At 40.7% G+C, this 22911-nt stretch overlaps 1 protein-coding gene across 1 annotated transcript in view; it reads right to left on the bottom strand.

The window, feature by feature from the left end:
* SLC3A1 (solute carrier family 3 member 1) overlaps positions 1-17515 on the bottom strand; it is a 53275-nt gene extending 35760 nt beyond the window's left edge. Inside the window, exons 1-2 of the mRNA XM_047851299.1 lie at positions 17330-17515; positions 479-930 (exon numbers count right to left, since the gene is read on the bottom strand). Coding sequence (XP_047707255.1) covers positions 479-896 — 418 coding nt within the window. The 5' untranslated portion in view covers positions 897-930; positions 17330-17515. The remainder of the gene's footprint in view (positions 1-478; positions 931-17329) is intronic.
* Positions 17516-22911: the final 5396 nt, after the last annotated feature.

Genomic DNA, 22911 nt, shown 5'->3' with positions numbered 1-22911 from the left:
ATACCTTTTAAAGATATCACTTAATTTTTTTCTAAAAACATAATGTATGCTTTATTCACAAATAAGAAACTCGGCTAGATTACCAAACTAGCCCCTACACACACTGGGAAAGCAGTTCTAAGCTGTCACTCTGAGATAACCAACTAGAAGGTGCACAGAAGCAGGAAGCATTTGAGGAGGAAATGAGTTCCACATAAGAAGTCAGAATCGATGAACTAAGCATATATACTTAGTGGGCAATAAATGAAACAACTCACGGGGGGCTCAAAGGCATGCAGTGAGGAGCCTTTCATCGTTCCGAGAACTGCCGGGTTGTGCTGAATGGCTTTTCGAATATCATAAACAAGGAGAAGCTCGGTGTGACCAGTCACAGTGGAGTGTGCTTAGCGCCCAAGCCAGGCACAGTTCAGTTTTGAGGATTGAGAGCCATAAACCAGCTGCATCCCGGCCCCGCCCTAATCCCCACTCCCGAACCCACCTTTTAGGTCTCCGTTCCCATCCATGTCACTGTCCTTGAAAGATCTCGGGTAGATCTGGTACATGGGCCCCGCCTGCCACCAGTCGAGACACTTTGGAGAGACGGCGATGATGGCTATGGTAGCCCCGATGAGCACGAACACCGAAGCCACGGTGAGCCAGAAAAGCACCTCCCGGGGCAGCCGGTAGCGGGCCTGGCCAGAGAACTGGAACAGCACCTCCTTGGGCATGCCCGCATAGGGCCTGATGTCCTTCAGGTCGGGCTCCACAGGGCCAAGGACGGCCACGGCGCCGTCCAGCCGGCTGCCTGGGTCCGGGTCCTTCTCCAGGATGTCTTCGTTCTGGACAAACCCGTTGTTTGTCCGGCATCCCTGCATACTCATCCTGATGGAATCTGTCTTGCCTTTATTCTCATCCATGTCCCACACAGCCTTATCCCTTCAGAGGGCCTTCCTGCAATAAGAAAGGTGAAAAGGTGGCTTGCTGAAGTGCTTGGTCCTGTTAATGAGCTTTCGTGGTTTATAAATAAACCTGGGCGGACAAAGTCCAGCCAAGGAAGGAAGGGTAAAGGTAAAAGGGGTTTTAAAAAAAATTCTCTCTACATCAACCCTTGCGGCTGTTGTGGCTACTGTCCCAATGCTGAGGGATTCAGACCTGGACGGGAACAGGGGCACGGAGGAGGGGAAAGGGAAGGAAGAAGCAGGGTTCCACCGCAATTTAAATGTTACTTGACTGGGTACACCAGTGTTCACGGCAGCGTTATTCACAATAGTCAAAAGGTGGAAACAAGCCAAGTGTCCATCAAAGGATGAATGGACAAACAAAATGTGATATATGCAAACAATGGAGTAATATTCAGCCATAAAAAGGAAATCCTGTCACACGCTACAACATGGATGAACCTTGAAGACCTCATACTAAGTGAAATAAGCCACAAAAGAACAGATATTGTGTGATTCCACCCGTCTGGGGCACCTAGATGAATTTATAGAGACAAGAGAGTAAAAGGGTGGTTACCAGGGGGTGGGAAGAAGGGAGTCATGGGGACTCACTGTTTATGAAGTACAGAACTTCCATTTGGGAGGAGGAAAAAGTTCTGGAGATGGAGAGTGGAGATGGTTGCACAATAGTGTAAAAGTACTTAATGCCACCGAATTGTATACTTAAATAAAGTGGCAAATTTTATGCTATGTATATTTTACCACAGTAAAAAAAAAAAAAAAAAAAAAAAAAAAAGTTTAAAAAATGGTCCTTTTTAGCTAGGTAGGAGAAAAAGAAATACTGAATTTTGCAAGCGGAAACAGGCTTTTCTGTATGTTTTGTTTTAAAGGTCTCTTTTCTTCCTCCAAATCCAAGAGGAAGAGTGTCTGGAGACAGGGAGCAACAACACTTTTGTAACTGAGGCTAACTTTATTTTATCTCAGTCCAGGCCAACCCTATAAATAAGCTTGTTGTACACTCAGTTGGACCTCAGGTGCCTCCAGTCTTGTTTTCTTTCTTTCTTTTTTTTTTTTAACGTTTATTTATTTATTTATTTATTAAAAAAATTTTTTAACGTTTTTATTTATTTTTGAGACAGAGAGATACAGAGCATGAACAGGAGGGTCAGCAAGAGGGAGACACAGAATCTGAAACAGGCTCCAGGCTCTGAGCTGTCAGCACAGAGCCCGACGTGGGGCTCGAACTCACAGACCGCGAGATCATGACCTGAGCCGAAGTCGGCCGCTTAACCGACTGAGCCACCCAGGCGCCCCTAACGTTGATTTATTTTTGAGACAGGGAGAGATAGAGCATGAACGGGGAGGGTCAGAGAGAGAGGGAGACACAGAATCTGAAACAAGCTCCAGGCTCTGAGCTGTCAGCACAGAGCCCGACGCAGGGCTCGAACCCACGAACTGCGAGATAGTGACCTGAGCTGAAGTCGGACGCTTAGCTGACTGAGCCACCCAGGCGCCCCTCCAGTCTTGTTTTCTATTTCTTAGCTTCCATTCATTGAAGTACCCTCTGAGGGTGGGGGAAGAGAAGATGGGGAGAAAGGATTCCATGTCTAGCAAGTTCAAGTGCTTTACTATAGATAAATATAAATGCACTTAATACACGCACTTAAGAGTGATTTAATCATTGACAAGTGCAAAATACAACATTTGCAAACCTGAGCAAACTGCACTAAAGTTAGGTGTGCTTTCCTAGAAGATTCTTCAAGGCTTCCAAGAATGTGATGACTCATGGTTACCATTTAATCAATGGAATTTAAACAGCCTTATGACTCATTTGATCAGATAACAAGAATTTTTGGTTCTTTAAATAAAGCTATATGGGGCGCCTGGGTGGCGCAGTCGGTTAAGCGTCCGACTTCAGCCAGGTCACGATCTCGCGGTCCGTGAGTTCGAGCCCCGCGTCGGGCTCTGGGCTGACAGCTCGGAGCCTGGAGCCTGTTTCCGATTCTGTGTCTCCCTCTCTCTCTGCCCCTCCCCCGTTCATGCTCTGTCTCTCTCTGTCCCAAAAAAAATAAATAAACGTTGAAAAAAAAATTTTTTTTTAAATAAAATAAATAAAGCTATATGAATTCTTAACATTCCTGTATTTTTTTATAGAATGGCTTGGAAGCAGTGTGTGGTACACGGGAATAAACCATTTGATTGTGTCCAGGTTATTTTTCTAAAAGAGTAAATCCCAATACCTAGCTCATTGAATGCATCCAACATGGCCTCTCTCATTAATTATGCATACTGTGTATTTTTTTAAAAATCAAAGGAATTCGGGGCGCTTGGGTGGCTCAGTCGGTTGAGCGTCTGACTTGGGCTCAGGTCATGATCTCATGGTTTGTGAGTTCGGGCCCCATGGCGGTCTCTGTGCTGACAGCTCGTAGCCTACAGCCTGCTTCAAATTCTGTGTCTCCCTCTCTCTCTCTGCCCCTCCCCTGCTCATACTCTGCCTCTGTCTCTCAAAAATAAATAAATGTTAAAAAAAAATTTTTAATAAAAATCAAAGGAATTTAGCATTATGTCTTGAAATTGCTTTATCTCTCAAACACATAATAGTAATTTTCACAGAAGAATCTAATTCTTTTTTTTTCTTTTCAAATTTTTATTTAAATTCTAGGTAGTTAAATTACAGTAGGTTTCAGGAGTAGAATTTAGTGATTCATCACTTATATACAACACCCAAGGCTCATCATAACAAGTGCTCCCCCTTAATACCCATCACCCAACTAACTCATCCCCCACCCAAGTCCCTCCATCAACCCTCAGTTTGTTCTCTATCATTAAGAATCTCTAGGGGCGCTTTGGTGGTTCAGTCGGTTAAGCATCCAACTTCGGCTCAGGTTGTGATCTCCCAGTTCATGGATTCAAGACCCCCATCAGGCTCTGTGCTGACAGCCAGGAGCCTGGAGCCTGCTTTGGATGCTATGTCTCCTTCTCTCTCTGCCCCTCCCCCACTTGTGCTCTCTCTGTCTCTCAAAAATAAATAAATGTTAAAAAAAGAAAAAGACTCTCTTAGGGTTTGCTTTTCTCTCTCTGTCTTTTTTTAAAGTTTATTTATTTTTGAGAAAGAGACAGAGAGCATGAGTGGGGGAGGGGCAGAGAGAGAGGGAAAGAAAGAATCCTAAATAGGCTCTGCATCATCAGTGCAGAACCCAATGTGGGGCTCGATCTCATGAAGCATGAGATCACCACCTGAGCCAAGATCAAGAGTCAGACACTTAACCAGCTGAACCACCTAGGTGCCCCTCCTCTCTCTCTTTTCGTCCCCTTCCCATATGTTCATCTGTTTTGTTTCTTAAATTCCACATGAGTGAAACCATATGGTATTTGTCTTTCTCTGAGTGACTTATTTCATTTAGCATAATACACTCAAGCTCCATCCACATCATTGCAAATGGCAAGATTTCATTCTTTTTGATGGTTGAGTAATATTCCTCTGTGTGTGTGTGTGTGTGTGTGTGTGTGTGTGTGTGTGTGTATACATACCACATCTTCTTTATCCATTCATCAGTCAATGGACATTTGGGCTCTTTCTACAGTTTGGCTAAACAGGACCTAATTCCTGAAATTCTGTTACTATTTGGGGGAAAAAACAATGTGCAAAAATACCCATAGTTTCAAAATAATTTTAAATTATACAAAATAGCTTTTAGTTATAAATCCTTAAATTCTAATTATGCAATCATATAAATGCAGAGAAAACTCTACATCACAGCAGTATGCCTTCATGACAGAAATGCTCCATTTCAACTTTTCTACACCCAAGATGGGGCTCAAACTCAGGACCCAAGATCAAGAGTCACACGCTCTACTGACCGAGCCAGGAAGGTGCCCCTCAACTTCTCTAAATTTTATTTAAGATAGCAACAATACTTTAAGCTTCCAGACATGCAAACTAGAATCTTTTAGAAACAAACGAATGACTATCTAGTCTTTGGTGGGAGGATTTCTTTAAATAAGAAAAGCAATCACAAAAGAAGATTGCTTAAATAGATTGAATAAAATTTTTGAATTTATTATATCATAAAGTGTAGTCACTAAAAAGCATATGCCAAGTTGGGGAATATATTGGTAATAAATATGCCAGAGAGCTATGTCTTTAACATTAAAGGGACATAAACATTGTTAGGCTTTATACGTATGTATATGAAAGTTCATGATATCAAGTACAAAATATGTATGTCAATAGAAAACTCAGAAAAAAATGTAAAGACATTTCACACAAATTAATTCGCTAACATTAGAGAAAGAAAGGAACATTTCCAATCACCTTGGCAAAGAATTTCTAAAAGATTATAGTGCTGGTGAGTGTCCAGGGTAAATTGACATAATAACTCTAGAAAGTAATTTGGCAATGTGTATCATGAGTTTTAACATTTTCAGAGTAATAAATGAAGCCAGGTTTTAAAATATAAACTCCAGCAAAATAAGGAGTTGGTACGAAAGAAGGGATAGGTCAAACGATCAGTTGAACAGATTGGAGTCACCAAAAATAGACCCCTATTCAGAAGGGAATTTAGAACATGAAAAGGCAACATTTCAAATTAGGAGAAGAAAGATTATTTAGTAAGGGATGTTGGACAAATAGCTAGCTATTTGAAAAAGAAAATAAAGCTATATAGCTTTCCTTATTCCTTACATCAAAATAAGTTCTATGTAGATCAGATTTACAAGTAAAAAGTAAAACCATAAAAATGCTAGACAGAAATTTGTGAATTAAAAAAAAACCTTGGAGTTGGAAAACCTTTCTAAATAGAATATGAAATATAAAACCTAGACCCTATAAAGGAAAAAATTTATCAGTTTTTTTTAATGTTTATTTATTTTTTGAGAGATAGAGCATGAGCAGGGGAGGGGCAGAGAGAGAGGGAGACACAGAATCTGAAGCAGGCTCCAGGCTCCGAGCTGTCAGCACAGAGCCCAACGGGGGGCTCAAACTCACCGCGAGACCATGACTAGAGCTGAAGTGGGACGCCCAACTGACTGAGCCACCCAGGTGCCCCTTACAAAATTTAAAAACAAACAGAGCAATCCACAAAGATAGAAGGCAAATGGCAAACACAAATGACAGCTAATATCCATAATACAGGAATTGATTATACAAACTAACACCAAAAAATAGAAAAATGGACAAAGGGTATAAAAAGTTGACAGGAAAAAAAATACAAGTGGTTAATAAACACGCAATGTAAATTTCACCCAAAATTAAAGAAATAGAGACAAAAACAAAAATGATATACTACTTTTAGACTATCATTTTGGCAAAAATGAAAGACTTTGGTGATACCCAGCATCCAAAAATATAGAGGGAACTGGCACTCATACATTCGTGCATACATTAGTGCAAATTTTGTGTAGAACAATTTGGGAGTCTATGTCAAAATTAGAAACTGCGCAACTTTTGACTTGGAAATTACACTGCTAAAAACTTACCTTGAAGATGTAACCAACAAGACGTATGTACAAGGATGCACACTGCAATAAAATTGAAGACAATCTAAACATCCATCATTAGAAAATAATTTAAGTAAATTATGGTTGATTCAGACAATGAAATATCACATAGCTCCTACAAAGAACAAGTTTATAGGGGTGCCCGGGTGGCTCAATCAGTTAAGTGTCTGACTTCAACTCACATATGATCTCACGGTTCATGAGTTCAAGCCCCACACTGAGCTCTCTGAGGTCAGCACAGAGCCCACTTCAGTTCCTCTGTCCCCCTCTCTCTCTGCCCCTTCCCTGTTCTCATGCTTGCTCTTTCTTTCTCTCTCTTTCAAAAATAAATAAATAAGCAAGCAAACAAAGAAACAAACAAATAAATAAATAAATAACATTGGGGAAAAAAGAAGTTACTGCCCTAAATACTTAAGTGCATGAAAAAAAAGAACACGTTTATATATCTCTGCTGATAAAGAAAAATGTCCAAAACATGGTGTGAAGTGGAAAACAATGTTTTGGAACGGTACAGATAATATCAGCAGAGTTGTGTGGAGAAAATTGGACACACATGTACACGTGAATATTTCATTCTCAGCTAGTGGTTGACTGAGACTAAGAGAATGAGGTCAATAATCCTTTGCACTTTTACTTTTCACTATTTGCCCTCAACATATACAACTTTTGTAATAGAAGGCAGGAAAAGTTCATAACCTTTAACTCAGCAATTCCACTCCCAACAATTTATCTTAAGGAAATAATTCAAGATAAGAACAAAAATTTACATATAATGAGGCTTCTAAATTACCGTGCTATTTATAATAGCAAACACGGGGGTGCCTGGCTGTCTCAGTCAGTAGAATGTGAGACTCTTGAGCTCAGGGTTATAAATTTGAGTCCCGTGTTGGGTGTGGAGATTACTTATAAATAAAATCTTCTAAGAGCAAACATTGGAAACAAGCTAACTGTTCAGTGATGCAAGACTAGCTAAAACATTAGTATAGATCCATGTGATACAATATTAATCATCAAGTATATTTTCTAAGATTTTTAAAAAAATTTATTTATCCATTTTGGGAGGGAGAGAGAGAGAGAGAGAGAGAGAGAGAGAGAGAGAGAGAGGGTGGAGCAAAGGGAGAGCAAGAGAGAATCCCAAGCAGGCTCCACACGGCCAGCATGGAGCCCGAGGCTTGGGGCCCAAACCTACAAACTGTGAGATCATGACCTGGGATCATGAAGTCAGATGCTTAACCAACTGAGCCACCCAGGCACCCCTATTTTCCAAGATTTTTAATGGCATGGAAGAAATCCCACATTATCATGCTGAATGGAAAAATGAAGAATATAAAGAAATTATCCCACTTATGTGAAAAAAATTGCATGTATATCTGCAAAATCCTACTAGAAAATATGTTTACAGGGGCGCCTGGCTGGCTCAGTTGATTGGGCATCCGACTTCAGCTCAAGTCATGATCTCACAGTTTGTGAGTTCAAGCCCCATATAGGGCTCTGTGTTGACAGCTCAGAGCCTGGAGCCTGCTTCAGATTCTGTGTGTGTGTGTGTGTCTCTCTCTCTGCCCCTCCCCTGCTTGCACATGTTCTCTCTCTCTCTCTCTCTCTCTCTCTCCCTCCCTCCCTCCCTCAAAAATAAATAAACATTAAAAATTTTTTAAAAAAAGAAAAAAGAAAATATGTTTAGAGTATTTATATCTGGGTTCTAAGATTATGGGTGATACTCATTTTGTTCTTTAAACTTTTTTGATTTTTCTAATTTTTCTATAATTAATATGTATTTCTATTCCATTGGAAAAAAATATTAAGTCAGGAAACCCTGAGCTGGGAGTCTACCTAGGCAGGCGGTAGAGTTCGGTAATAAGGTGGCTTCTCCTAGCAACAGCCACCCCAAGTTCATAAACACCCCATACTTATATCTAAAGTAAAGAGAAAAAAAGCAAACTTCAAAAAGTAGAAAGAAAACAGAGAAGAATTCAGTGAACCAGTACTGAAACACCGACAGAAGAGGCAGCTAGCAGTAATCTGGAAAAGAGTACACAAAGCTAAGAATTCCACGCAAGTACAAAGCTATCAGTATCACTTTCTTGCAAGGAGATTTTAAAAGGAAATACCGATTGTAGAAAGCCAAACACACTACTGTTAAAACTTTTAAATGTGACTAAGGAACAAAAACACTAAGGAAGCTTTAAGAGCCAACAAGGATAATCAGAACAAAGAATCAGAGATAATGAAGATAAACCTGCTTGGTAAATTCAAATCCCAAGTGCATTACACAATCACGATCATAAAGCAGAAACGAATGAAATATCTGGAAAACAGGAGATAGCACAACGGGGAATACCACAGGATCCAGAAACACCCTGTAATTAAACAAAGAAACTAATATACAGAAGTAGTAACCAGTGGGGGAAAAATGTATGTATATAATGAATTTTAAAGCCATCATATCATAAATATCATCTCAGCAGCAAACCCACCAAAGTGACATGCAACATATAACCTGCCAGGCTTGTGAAAATTTGAAAAAGAGGAAGGATTTTCTGTATTTCATTCACCTATTTACAGCCTCTCTGAACTAAGGGTGGGACCTGTTGCAATGTTGTCTCTCGGGTTCCCAGCGTCTGGCTCAGACGCTGGTATATTACATGAATAAGAGAACAGTCACTTAAAGATGGATAGACGGAACTCAATGCTGAAGGAGGAGGAAAAGGAGGATGTGGAGGAAGCGGAAGAGAAAAAGTGGAAAGTACACTCTGCAGAAAAATGTAGATTTGTATCACCTAGCCAAATGTTCCTGCCTTGGAACGGTTTCATGAGTGAAACTGGAAGTCAGAGGAAGTGAGATGCATCACGTGCTCTCTGATCTTGGGACCCACTGCCAGCTTCGCTGAGGCCTCTGTTACCTCACCTATAATATTAAACTTGGTTCTGGGGTGACTATTCTAAATACAGTCCGGAGTAAAATGTTTCTCTTTTTTTTTTAATGTTCATTGATTTTTGAACTAGAGAGAGTGCGAGCAGGGAAGAGACAGAGAGAAAGAGAGAGAGAGAGAGAGAGAGAGAGAGAGAGAGAGAGAGAGACGCAGAGGATCTGATGTGGGCTCCGCGCTGACGTCCGAGAGCCCCGATGTGGGGCTCAAACTCATGAACCGTGAGGTCATGACCGGAGCCAAAGTCAGACCTTCAACTGACTGAGCCACCCAGGCGCCCCTGAAATGTTTTTTTTTAATAGTTCTAATTAGAAGGAAACAAAAAATAGATTTATCCCAGCTAGTGAGGGAAGTTAAACTTATATCACCACTGAAATCATAGGAGAATATTTAAACATGTTTCTGCTGAAAATTAAACTATTTTAAAACACTTTTATAATCAAATATAACCAAAAAATGGCAAAAGAAATGTGGACAGAACATGAGAGTGTGACAATGTCATAAGACAGTCTTTCTACGCTCCACATACAAAGAATTAACGCAAACACACGAATCAATAGCTAAATTACATTCAATACAAGATTAAAAGAGATAGCAAATTATATCTAGGAAATTAACATCACATAAAAGTCACTGCATAAAAAGTATTTACTTGATGGGAAGAGAGAAATATAAATTAAAATGTTAAGGGAGGAACACCTGGGTGGTTCAGTCAGTTAAGCAACTGACTTCGACTCAGGTCAATGATCTCATGGTTCGTGAGTTCGAGCTCCATTTCGGGCTCTGTGCTGACAGTTCAGAGCCTGGAGCCTGCTTCAGATTCTGTGTCTCCTTCTCTCTCTGCCCCTCCTCCACTCATGCTCGTCTCTGAAAAATAAACGTTAAAAAAAATTCTTAATGTTAAGGGACATGATGGATTAATTGCATCAATAGCCCAAATAATGGTCTCCCTGTATGCATGCCTTTTGTCCCATCATTTCTTAGACCCTTAACATACTGAGCCTTGGCTTTGGACATGTGGCTTGCTTTGGCCAATGGCACAATAACAAACTTGAAACAAAAAGAAGCTTTAAAAATTGCTTGTGCATTTCTGCTTTTCTTTTGCTCTCCTGCCATCACCATGAGATTATGTCCAGGCTAGTCTGCTGAAGGGTGGGATGTGGGACATGTGTGAAGGAGTGTAAAATCTTCCCATCCAGGGTCTTCTAGACCAGCCAGTCCCCAGGCAGCTGGCCAATTGACCATAGATGCTTGAGCAAGCCCAGCCGTGACCAGTGGAGGCCACCTAGTTCAGGTCCGCCAAACTGCCCATCAATTGTTGTGTCATGAAAATTAATAAATGGTTGGATTACTGTTTGGTTCTCGCCTTTAAAAAACAGCTTTATTGAAGGATAAGTGACATACAATAAACTGTACTCATATAAAGTATTTAATTCGGTAAATTTTAACATGTGTATACACCCATCACCATGATAAAAAATAGTGACTATGTTGGGGCACCTGGGTGGCTCAGTCGGTTAAGTGTCCGACTTCAGCTCAGGTCATGATCTCACGGTTTGTGAGTTCGAGCCCCGCGTTGGGCTGTGTGCTGACAGCTCAGAGCCTGGGGCCTGTTCTGGATTCTGTCTCCCTTTCTCTCTGCCCCGCCCCTGCTCACACTCTGTCTCTCTCAAAAATAAACATTAAAAAAAATTTTTTTAAATAGGGAACATGTCCAACATGGCATGACTGCCAGATTGTCTTCCCAAGTGGCCGTACCATTCATTTTGCATTCCCACCAGCAATGAAGGAGAGTTCTTGTTCCACTTCCTCACTAACACTGAGTGTTGCTATTGTGCTAGATATTAGCCATTCTGATAGGAGAACAGTGACGTCTCGTTGTTGCTTAGTACATTCCTTTTTACCTCTGAGTAGTATTCCATTGTGTGAACATACAACTGTTTATAACTGAACACTTGGGGCTTTTCCCCCCCAGTTTTTCACTATGACAAATACAACTGCTATGAACAACCATGTACACATTGTAAAGATATGGCTTTCTTTTCTTTTGAGTAAATACGAAGGAGCGGACTGGCTGGATCATATGGCAGGTATATGGTATATAAACCTTTCAAGGAAGTACCAAGCCGTTTTAGAAAGTGGTTGCAGCACGTTTGAGAGTCCTGGTTCTTGAACATCCTTGCCAGCACTTGCTATGTTCTGCAGGCTTAATTTTAGCAATTCTGGTAAAGAGGGAGTGGTATTTCACTGTGATTTTAATTGGGGCATCCCTAATTACTCACGCTGTTGAGTATCTTTTCAGGGTTTATTTGCCATCCATGTACCTTTTTGGTGAAGCTGATGGACCTGTCCATGTAGTCTCTCCATGTTGGCCATGTTGGGCTTCCTCATAGTATTCTAGCTTGTTTCCATACGTGAGTGTCCCAAATGAAGAGAGAAAGCAAGGCAGAAACTGTATCCTTTTTCGTGACCAGCCTCAGAAGTCACATAGCCCCTTTCGGACTGTACTTTATATACAAGCCCAGAGCCTGGGTGTGAAGTTCTGGGGTAAAGTACATAGACGCAGGGAAGCCATTGCCTGGGATATTAATGCAATTAATCTATCACGTACTTAACTCTTTTTTCATCAATCGTGGTGAAAAAACACAGAAGATATACCGTCTTGGGGCACCTGGCTGGCTCAGTTGGTAGAGCCCGCAACTCTTGATCTCCAGGTTGTGAGTTCGAGCCCCATGCCGAGTGTAGAGATTACTCAAAAAGAAATTGTTTAATTTTTTTAATTTTTTTTTAAATTTTTTTTTAACGTTTATTTATTTTTGAGACAGAGAGAGACAGAGCATGAATGGGGGAGGGTCAGAGAGAGGGAGACACAGAATCCGAAACAGGCTCCAGGCTCTGAGCTGTCAGCCCAGAGCCTGACGCGGGGCTCAAACTCACGGACCGCGAGATCGTGACCTGAGCCGAAGTCGGCCGCTCAACCGACTGAGCCACCCAGGTGCCCCTTAATGTTTATTTTTGAGAGAGAGAGAGAGAGAGAAAGAGAGGAAGAGAGAGAGAGAGCAGGGGAGGGGCAGAGAAAGAGGGAGACAGAGGATCCAAAGTGGGCTCCATGCTGAGAGCAGAGAGCCTGATGTGGGGCTCGAACTCATGAACTGCAAGATCATAACCAGAGCCGGTCACTTAACTGACAGCCACCCCGGCACCCCAAAAATAAAATCTTTAATATATATATAGTGTCTGAACATTTTTAAGTGTATAGTTCAGTATTAAGTACATTCGCATTGTTGTGAAACTGATCTCCAGAAATTGTCACATCTTGCAAATCTGAAACTTCACATACCCATTAAACAACTCTTCTCCCTCCCCTCAGCCCTTGGTAACCACCATTCTACTTTCAGTTTCCACGAATTTGACGACTTTAGATTCCTCATATAAGTGGAATCACACAGTACTTGTCTTTCTGTGACTGGCTAGCTTATCTCACTTGGGATGATGTCCACAAGATTCATCCACATTGTAGCCTGTGTCAGAATTTCCTTCCTTTTAATTAAAAAAAAAAAAGTTTATTTATTTTTGAGAGAGAGAGAGAGACAGAGCATGAGGGGGCAGGGGCAGAGAGAGAGAGAGAGACACAGAATCTGAGGCAGGTTCCAGGCTCTGAGCTGTCAGCACAGAGCCTGGTGTGGGGCTTGAACCTGTGAACTGCGAGATCATGACCTGAACCGAAGTTGGACACTCAACCAATGGAGCCACCCAGATGCCCCAGAATTTCCTTCCTTTTTAAAAACTGAATAATATTCCACTGTATGTATATACCATCCATTCATCTGTGGGACATTTGGGCTGCTTGTATCTTTTGAGTATTGTGAATGTTGCTGCTATGAAATTGGTTGTGCCAATATGTCTGCAAGATCCTACTTTTGAATTGTTGTGGATACGTATCCAGATGTGGGGTTGCTGGATCTCTGTGGCAATTCTATCTTTCGTTTTCTGAGGAAACTCCGCATCGTTTTCCATAGCAGTTGCACCCTTATGCAATCTCGCCAACATTTTATTGTGATATTTTACTGTGGTTTTGATTTACATTTTTCTGATGATTAGTGGTACTGAGAGCATCCTTCATATTTTTTTTTTAATGATTTTCTTATTCTTCGAAAGTTTTTTTTTTTTTAATTTTTTTTTTCAACGTTTATTTTTGGGACAGAGAGAGACAGAGCATGAACGGGGGAGGGGCAGAGAGAGAGGGAGACACAGAATCGGAAACAGGCTCCAGGCTCTGAGCCATCAGCCCAGAGCCCGACGCGGGGCTCGAACTCACGGACCGCAAGATCGTGACCTAGCTGAAGTCGGACGCTTAACCGACTGCGCCACCCAGGCGCCCCGCATCCTTCATATTCTTGCTGGCATTTGCGTATCATCTTTGGAGAAATGTCGATTCAAGTCCTTTGCCCCCTTTTCAAATCAGGTTATTTGATTTTTTGTTGTTGCTGAGTTGTAACCATGTTTAATTTGTATTTCCAACAGGCTGCTAACAGCACCAGGTGCAGCCCTGAACTGATACTTCGGCCTCATAAGAGGTGTTTCTGTGTATACCTCAGGCCTAAATTGGTGATGATCACAGCCAGGGGATTTCTATGGCCATTGTCAACCCAGAGCAACTGCTATTGATAATAACACTTCACCACTGTGCCTTCCTGGTGGCCTATCCTCCAGACATTACAAAACAAAACAACATACACACAAACAAAAAACCCTAATAATGTCCTAATGTGACATCATTGGGCAACGATGTAATTGCATCCACAGCATAATGGGCTGATTTATCGAGTGTTTGAACCTTGGGGTGTTTCAATTCTCTACCGCTTAAAGACTATTCTCAAAAAAAAAGTCCAGAATCACAAAAGAAATAATGACACATAGTATCTGGTCTTTAACAAAGTTCTATTGAAAAAGATCACCCAATAGTTAAGTGCCAAGTTACCCACCCTGTGGCAAATACTTCAAATTCAGACACACTGAACGACTCCAGAAAACTTGTAATTATTAGCACCGGGACACTGTGAGCATGAATCAAATCAAGAGCTACACGCATCTGAGAACACTGTGCATTAGAGCTTCACTGGGACACTAACGTTACTCTCTGCAATTTAAAGCTGGGGGAATGTGGTTGTTGGATGTTGAGCGAATTCCTCCATTCCCAGGCCGGACCCAGTATTCTGGGGATGGGCGGGGGTCTATGTCTCCCGGACCTTTAATGGACACTCTCTTAGCAAAGCCAGGCTCAAAGCCCGGACACATTCAGCATGGCTTTGGGTGCCGCCGGATCAAGGTCTCTGAGAACATATATCAGAGGACAAAGTGCCAGGATAGGTAGAAAAGACACAAAACGTGTCCCTACTTTAAGGAAATGGCTTTGCCTACAGCTAGGCATATACACAAACCCACTGTGAATGTGTTCCTTTGAAATAAAGCCCACTGACCCAGCACAATCTGTCAGACCATTGCCCTTCTCAATAACACTTCTATTGAATCTCTATAGCCTCCAGTGGCTTCTCACTATAAAGAGGACAAAGTCCAAATATCTTGGCCTAAAGTCTAAGCTTCAGTCTATGCCAACCCTACATTCTACTCTTACTTCTCTCTTAATATTTCCAGTCAATCAGTGATGTTCACCGTTCCTTCACCACAGACTAGGCACACCTCCTCCTGGACATTTGTCCCCACCTCTCCCGAGTCCCTGCTCTGTCCGCTTTCCCCACCATCAGTATTATTCCAGTGGACACTCATCTAGCCCCCCCCCCCCCAGAACCCTGTGTTACTCGTTTGTATATTCATCCTTATAATTTCGGTTATTTTAACACATGATTTTATTTGGCCCTCCCACTCCGATGACTGAGCACTGCACCTGTTACCACAGTGAGCAGGTCAGGGCGTTGTCAATGGTCTTGCCGGCAAAGGAGCTTAGGGATCATCTCGGGCAAGCCTCTGCCAACTTTAGTCTGGGTACAAATCTTCTGTAGGTCTTGTGAAAGTGCAGGTTCTGATTCAGTGGTTTTTGGGTGGAGCCTGTGCTTCTGCCTTTCTAACCAGCTCCCAGGTGAGGCCAGTGCTGTGGTGCCTGGACCACACTACAGGAGGCGGAGACCTGCAGGACCGAGGTGGTGCACATGGGTGATCGGGCAGCATCGGGCACAGCAGAAAGGAGCAGGCTGGTGGCAGATTAGAAGGCTCCTGTCCGGCCTACAGGCGCAGCGGCCACTCAGCTAAAGTGACAATGAAGAACCAAGACTGACAGATCTCCTCTTTCCCGAGAAGCTGTGAAATCTGCATTAATATGTAGAATTCCCCCAATTTTATATGTGGGCAATTAACTCAAATCCATGTTTGAGAGGATCTGTAGAACACATCCCTAATCTCTTCATTAAAAAATTTTTTTCTTAACGTTTATTCACTTTTGAGAGGCAGTGTAAGTGGAGGAGGGGCAGAGGGAGAGGGAAACACAGAATCCAAAGCAGGCTCCAGGCTCTGAACTGTCGGCACAGAGCCCAATGCAGGGCTCGAACCCACAGACTGCAAGATCATGACCTGAGCCAAACTCCAGCACTCAACCGACTGAACCACCCAGGCGCCCCACTCCTAATGTCTTTAAATGGCCCTCTGTGTGACTGAGTACTACTCTCGGTCTTCATTCGGTCTGAAGTTTTGGCTTTTTCTTTTTCTTTTTCTTTAGTTTATTTATTTTGAGAGTGAGGGAGTGAGCATGGGAGGGGTAGAGAGAGAGGAGAGAGAATCCCAAGTGGGCTCCAAGCCATCAACTTGAACCCACGAACCTTAAGATCAGACCTGAGCCAAAATGAAGAGACTGACACTTGGGACTCCTGGGTGGCTCAGTCAGTTGAGCGTCGGACTTCAGCTCAGGTCATGATATCATGGTTCATGGGTTCGGGCCCCATGTCAGGCTCTGGAGCCTGCTTGGGATTCTGTGTCTCCCTCTCTCTCTGTCCCACCCCTGCTCACACTGTGTCTCTGTGTCTCTCAAGAATAAATAAACATTAAAAAAATAATTAAAAAAAAGAGATAGACACGTGACTAACTGAGCCACCCAGATGTCCCTGAAGTTTTAGCTTTCTTTCTGTAACAGCCTTTATGTAAAGATCAGTTTTTCAAACTCAAAAAACTACTTCAAGGAAAAAAATACTCTGTAGCCCTAACAATGAATATTTGACTTGACAGTCTGTGTATAATTAGAACAATGATCCCCAAACTTTGGGACTTTCTAGGCAAAAAAAAAAAAAAAAAATCCAAAAAATGGGGGGAAACCAAAAAAAAAAAAAAAAACAGTACCAACACTTCACTTTGTTCAATAAGGAGATTAAAAAATAGTCTACTCCTGGGGTGCCTGGGTGGCTCAGTTAGTTAAACGTCCGACTTTGGCTTAGGTCATGATCTCATAGTTCATGGGTTCGAGCCCCACATTGGGCTCTGTGCTGACAGCTCAGAGCCTGAAGCCTGCTTGGGAGTCTGTGTCTCCTTCTCTCTCTGCCCCTCCACCGCAGAGACTCTGTAGAGAGACTCTGTCTCTCCCAGTCTCTCAAAAATAAATAAACGTTAAGAAAATTTTTTTAAGACAGTTTACTCCCAATATCTTATTGTATGAAGGACATTGTGATGCCAAAACATGTAGGAAGAACATAAATCTTAGATCAAAGGATAATTCTTTAAGTAGGCTAAATTGTAGCTTTTAAGGGAAAACTATACCATTCTTGTTTTTCTAATTTTGTGAGAGACAAGTGCAAACTTTGACTCAAGTTCTAGTTTGACAGAACCATTGATTACGTAATCCCTTCTGTTTGCAGGAGAGGAAACTAAGATGCCCAACAACCATGTGACTTGCTCATTGCCACCTGTTTTAGTGGCATAGCCAGTGCTCTCCACTGTTCTTGCTGGGGCGGGGGGGGGGGGGGTTACAATCTTATGATAATTCACCTCCATTCAGCCTGGTGAGATGCCAAAGTCTTGGACCAAAGAGATGTGGGTTTGAATCTCAGATCAGCAACTTATAAGTTCCGTAGTCTTGGGTCAATGGTTCAACCTCTTTGGATGGATCCCAGCTTTTTTATCTGTTATACTTATTCCACAGGGGTGTATGAGGATTAAACAAAATACATGTAACATTTTAAATTCATTTAGTTAAATTTAAATAAAAATTAAGTACAATATTTAAAAATTAAATTAAATAGCATATACAAACTACCTACCAGGGTTAAGAGGCTCCTCTTGTAAAGATTGGTTAGCTTCCTCCCCAACAAAGAGCACATAGTGAGTCCAATGTCCTTGATAAAACTTACTGTTAACATTGTAACAATTACTATTAAGCATTAAGTATCAAAACAATGCAGTCTACTCACTACATTTATAGAACTAAAGGGAACATCTCAAATTATTCTTCACAAAACAAGAATGATCTGCTTGGGGGTAATTACTCTATTCTCAGTTATCCCAAGAGGCAGCTAGAAATTTCTCTCACTAAATAAGAAATAAATATTAGGATTTTTTTTATGTTTTATTTTTGAGAGAGAGAGAGAGAGAGAGAGAGAGAGAGAGAGAGAGAGGGGAGCGGCAGAGAGAGAGGGGACCAGAGGACTTGAAGGGGGATCCATGCTGACAGCAGAGAGCTGTGCACAGAGCCCGACGTGGGACTTGAACTCATGAACCCTGAGATCATGACCCGAGCAGAACTTGGACACCTAACCAACCGAGTGAGCTACCCAGGTGTCCCTACTTTTTTTAAAGTAAGCTCTACACCCAACATGGGGCTTAAACTCATGACCTTGAGATCAAGAGTCACATGCTCCATCAACTGAGCCAGCCAGGCACCCCCAAATTAGTTCTTTTTGATAGCAAACACTGCATAGGAAGAGCCTAGAAGCAATAGAGTATAATAATATCTACCATCATCTCTTCTTTGTTTTTCTTTTGTCTATTTCCACTTACTAAAATATATTTGTTTAATTTGAATAAGACCCTAAGGGCAAGAACTCTTAGCTCTTCTAAATTCTATTGAATGATGGCAGCTTTACTTGAACATCATGAATCATCTGGAAGTCCTTATCTAGTTACTCTGCTTTAAATCAGGAGAAATGATCTGATTACAGGGAGCACCACAAATTGTATAAGGATCAGTCACAGATGTTGGTCATGTCCTCGTGTACTGCTCACAACCAAGAATGAAACCTTCAACAGGAGTGAATTTGGTTTGTTGGGAGTGTTTTAACAAGAATAATGGTCATCTGTCATGACTTGAAAAATATAAAAAAATACAATCTTATAGGAGGGTAAACAAAGTAAAAGTAACACCTACTAAAGTACACTTTACCAAGCAAAGTTGTAATCAAATACTTGAAATATTTTGTAAACCAACTTGAACAAATATGTTCATATTTTCTAGAGACTTTTGTATACCAGTTAACCATAGCGTCCAAGAATATGCATATCCTGATCTGAAGCCTCCCTGATGAACCCTTCATTACTGTAAGGGAGGAAAGATAATCTCAATGTTTTTATGCTCGGTCTGATGAAGAGTGGAAGGTCGTGGAAAGGCATGATAGGACAAAGCATTTAAGGGAAGCATATAGTAAGCGGCAGAAAATCTAGCAAAGCTAAAATTTATTCAGATTCTTCTCTGTGTCTTTGCCTGGCAAGATAAGGATGTTCCTTTCCTCTGAGTATTGGGGGAGCATCTCTCACAAGAGAGTTTTACTTTATTTTTTAAGTAATGTCTACTCCCAACATGGGGCTTGAACTCACAACCCTAAGATCAAGAGTTGCGTGCTCTACTGACTGAACCAGCCAGGCGGCCCGTCAGAAGAGGGTTTTATGACCTGCTTCAGAGGAAGGTCAGAAAGTTCTTCCTGAACATGCCATTTCTCAAATTCCTCCAGCTTTAATTATGCAATATGCCAAACTACCATATTTTCTGGTAGCATTTCCTTAACCCCACTGTTAACGTTCAGCATTAGTTTTCTTCATAGAAGTACCTGGGTTATTTGACTACAAACACTTTGTCATAACAAGTAGCAGATTTGTTTTAGGGGGGATTTATAATCTACAGCCAGGGCCAGCAAACTTTGTCCCAGGTCAAATCCAGCCCAATACATGTTTTGTAAATAAACTTTTATTAAAACACAGCTGCTTTTGTTCATTTGTGTGTTATCTGTGGCTGCCTGCCACGACAGAAGAGCTGAGAGGCAGAGACCACATGGTCCTCAAGGCCTAAAACACTCTGGCCCTTTACAAAGTTTGTCAACCCTTGATATGTAGAATAAAGACAAATAACTAAATATGCTAAGGGATCCCTAAAAAAAAAGTTATCACTCCAAAAGCTTCAAAGGATGCCATCCTAAGCCTATATGCCTTTGTACCAGCAAGGCAATAGTCTTTGCTTAAAAGGTAGACCTCCACATTCCTAAGCATGAGGAGATGTCAAAATGAGAGTCATAATCACAATGGAGGCACTCTACTTTTTATAAGTAGTAAAAGAACGGGGGTTTGTTTTGGGCAATGTTGCATTAGTGAGGATGCCATGCCAAAGGGAGTGCTCTCAAAGGTTTCAAAACCATGACTCTCGAAAAGAGGAAAATCAACCATGGGCATCTTCCAAAGCTGGATTTCAATACAATTTCAATTACTTTTACAACATTTTATTTTATATTTATTTTTTTTATTTTTATTTTTATATATTTTTTTATATTTATTTTTTAATGTAAACTCTATGTCCAATGTGGGGCTCGAACTCACAACCCAGAAGTCAAGAGCGACATGCTCCGCCGACTGAGCCAGCCAGACGCCCCTACAACATTTTAAAGTTATGCTCTATTGATACGTCTTCCTGATTGTTGGGGGAGGCAGATGGGATTATATAATAAAGTGGACTTCATCAATTTATATTTATCAATATCACATAATTCAGCCCATATAAATGGATTACTTAGCAAAGCTTCCTCCACACTCCAACCCTATCATCATCCCAGATGCTGCTTAAGAAAACCATTAAGGAATTAACCAGATGAATACATTCATATACACATATAACTACTAAATCAATACCTAGATGGTAAATCCCTGGTGCTACTTACCCTAAGCAGGTCACATAGAGGGACCCCTGTGAAAAATAACTCAGGCCATAAAATTTGGAGTATTCTTCTCTAGCGAATTTCATCTCAAGTTCACTTCTTTTGAAATACGTTAAAATGAAAATTATGAAACATAAAACAGATTTGGAAAAAAAACATTTTTTTAATTTTTAAATATTTACTTATTTTTGAGATAGAGACAGAGCACGAGCAGGGGAGGGGCAGAGAGAGAGGGAGACACAGAATCCCAAGCAGGCTCCAGGCACCAAGCTCTCAGCACAGCTATCAGCTCAAACTCACAAACTGTGAGATCATGATCTGAGCTGAAGTTGGACGCTTAACTGACTGAGCCACCCAGGTGCCCCAGATTTGAAAAAATCTTACCGTGAATGCCCACAAACCCAAATCTACATTAACACATTTTTCCTTTAATCAGATTCATGTACAGAACACAGACTTACCACTTGTAGATGTAGAATTTGATGAGATTCGACACAGGGTTAGTTACGTAACCACTGCCACAATAAGATAGAGCTGGCCCATCGCTCTGGAAAGCTCCCCACACCCCTCTGCAGTCAATCCCCAGCCCCTGGCAGCAACTGATCTGTTGGCACTATAATTCTGCCTTGAATTTTAGAAAAATGGAATCATACCATATATAGTCTTTGGGTTTTCTTTCATTCAACATAATGCCTTTAAGATTCACCCATGTTGTTGCATGAATTGGTAGTTTGTTCCCTTTTGGAACAAACTTTGAATAGCATTCATCGTATATATGTGGTTTATCCTTTACACCAGCTGATGAAACTTGGGGGTGTATTTAATTTTGGGCTATTATAAATGAACTTCTTTATAAACATTCCTGTGCAGATTTTCATGTGAACATGTTTTCACTTCTCTTGGGTAAATGCTGAGGGATGGAATTGCTGGGTCCTAAAGTTATATAATATTTATTATATAATTTATTATATATATATATATATATATATAATTTATTATATAATATTCTGATTGCAAGAATTACTATAAAGCTATAGTAATTACAATAATGTGCCAAACTGTTTTCTAAAGTGGTGGGATCTTTTTACCTCCCATAGGCAATGTAGGAGCCTTCCATTTGCTCCACATTGTCACTGAAAATCGGCAACACCAGTCTTTGTAACTTACCTCTACTGAGTAACACTGGTGTTACAATGTTCATTTCTTTAATGACTAAGGAATTTGTTGCATCGCCATTTGTTATATCTTCCTTGGTGCAATGCTTGTTCAATTTTTCAATATTTTACCCATCTAAAAAATCTGTCCATTATACACATGAGTCCTTTATCAGTTACATTTTGCCTAAGGCTTGTTTTTTCATTTTCTTAACAGTTTTCTTGAAGAGCAGTTTTTTGGTTTGTGTTTAAGTAAGCTCTACACCCAATGCAGGGTTTGAACCTGCAACCCCGAGATCAAGAGTCACATGCTTCACCCACTCAGCCAGCCAGGTGCCCCTCATTTTTTGATATTACTGTAAATATTTTTTTTTTGTTTCCATTTCCAATTGTTTGTTCCCTGTACATGAAAATAGAAATGTTCTGGTACATTGACCTTGTATCCTGTGACTTTGCTAAGCTTATTAGTTGTATTATTTATAGATCCCTTATCATTTTCTACTTACACAATTGTATCATCTTCAAATAGACAGTTTTATGGGTCTTTCTTTCCATTTTGTGTGTTTTTAATTTCCTTCTTGGTCTTGTTGCACTGGTCAACATTCCAGCGGCTAGGAGTACAAAAGGTGAGAAGAGACATTCTTGCCTTGTTTGGGGTTTTCCAGGGAAAGTATCAGTCTTTTACCATCAAAGAGATTACGGTTAGGTGTCACATAGTTACCCTTTGTCAGGTTGAGCAAGTTCCCTTTTATCTGTACTTTGCTGAGAATTCCTATCACAAATAGGTGCTGGATTTTGTCAATGCTTTTTCTAAATATAATCAGATATGGTGGTTGTTGCTGTTGTTATTTTTTTTTTACTCCCTCCCAGTATTGAGTTACATTGGTTTTCAAATGCTTCCTCTGTCAACTTCATGGGCATCAACATTTTCATAATATTCCTTTTTCATAATATTCCATTTTCATAATATTCCTACATGTCTGTAGGATCTGTGGTGAGATGTTCTCCTTTCCATTTCTCATACTGACAATTTCTTCTTTTTATTTCCTTCTGACCAGTCTGGTTAGAAGTTTTATCAATTTTATTGATATTTTCAAGAGCCAACTTGTGATTTTTCTATTTTTTGTGCCGTATTTCATTGATTTCTGTTCTTATCCTTGTTTCCTTCCTTTCTTGCGCTTCTAGTTCTTAAGTTGGAAATTTAAAGTTAGAGACCTTATATTCTTTCTTTTTTTTATTTTTATTTTTAAAAAAATTTTTTTTCAACGTTTATTTATTTTTG

This window comes from Prionailurus viverrinus, chromosome A3 (genome assembly GCF_022837055.1).
Source record: "Prionailurus viverrinus isolate Anna chromosome A3, UM_Priviv_1.0, whole genome shotgun sequence".
Classification (NCBI taxonomy): Eukaryota; Metazoa; Chordata; class Mammalia; order Carnivora; family Felidae; genus Prionailurus; species Prionailurus viverrinus.
Note: the sequence above shows the minus strand (reverse complement) of the source record. Positions and strands in the feature narration are given on the sequence as shown.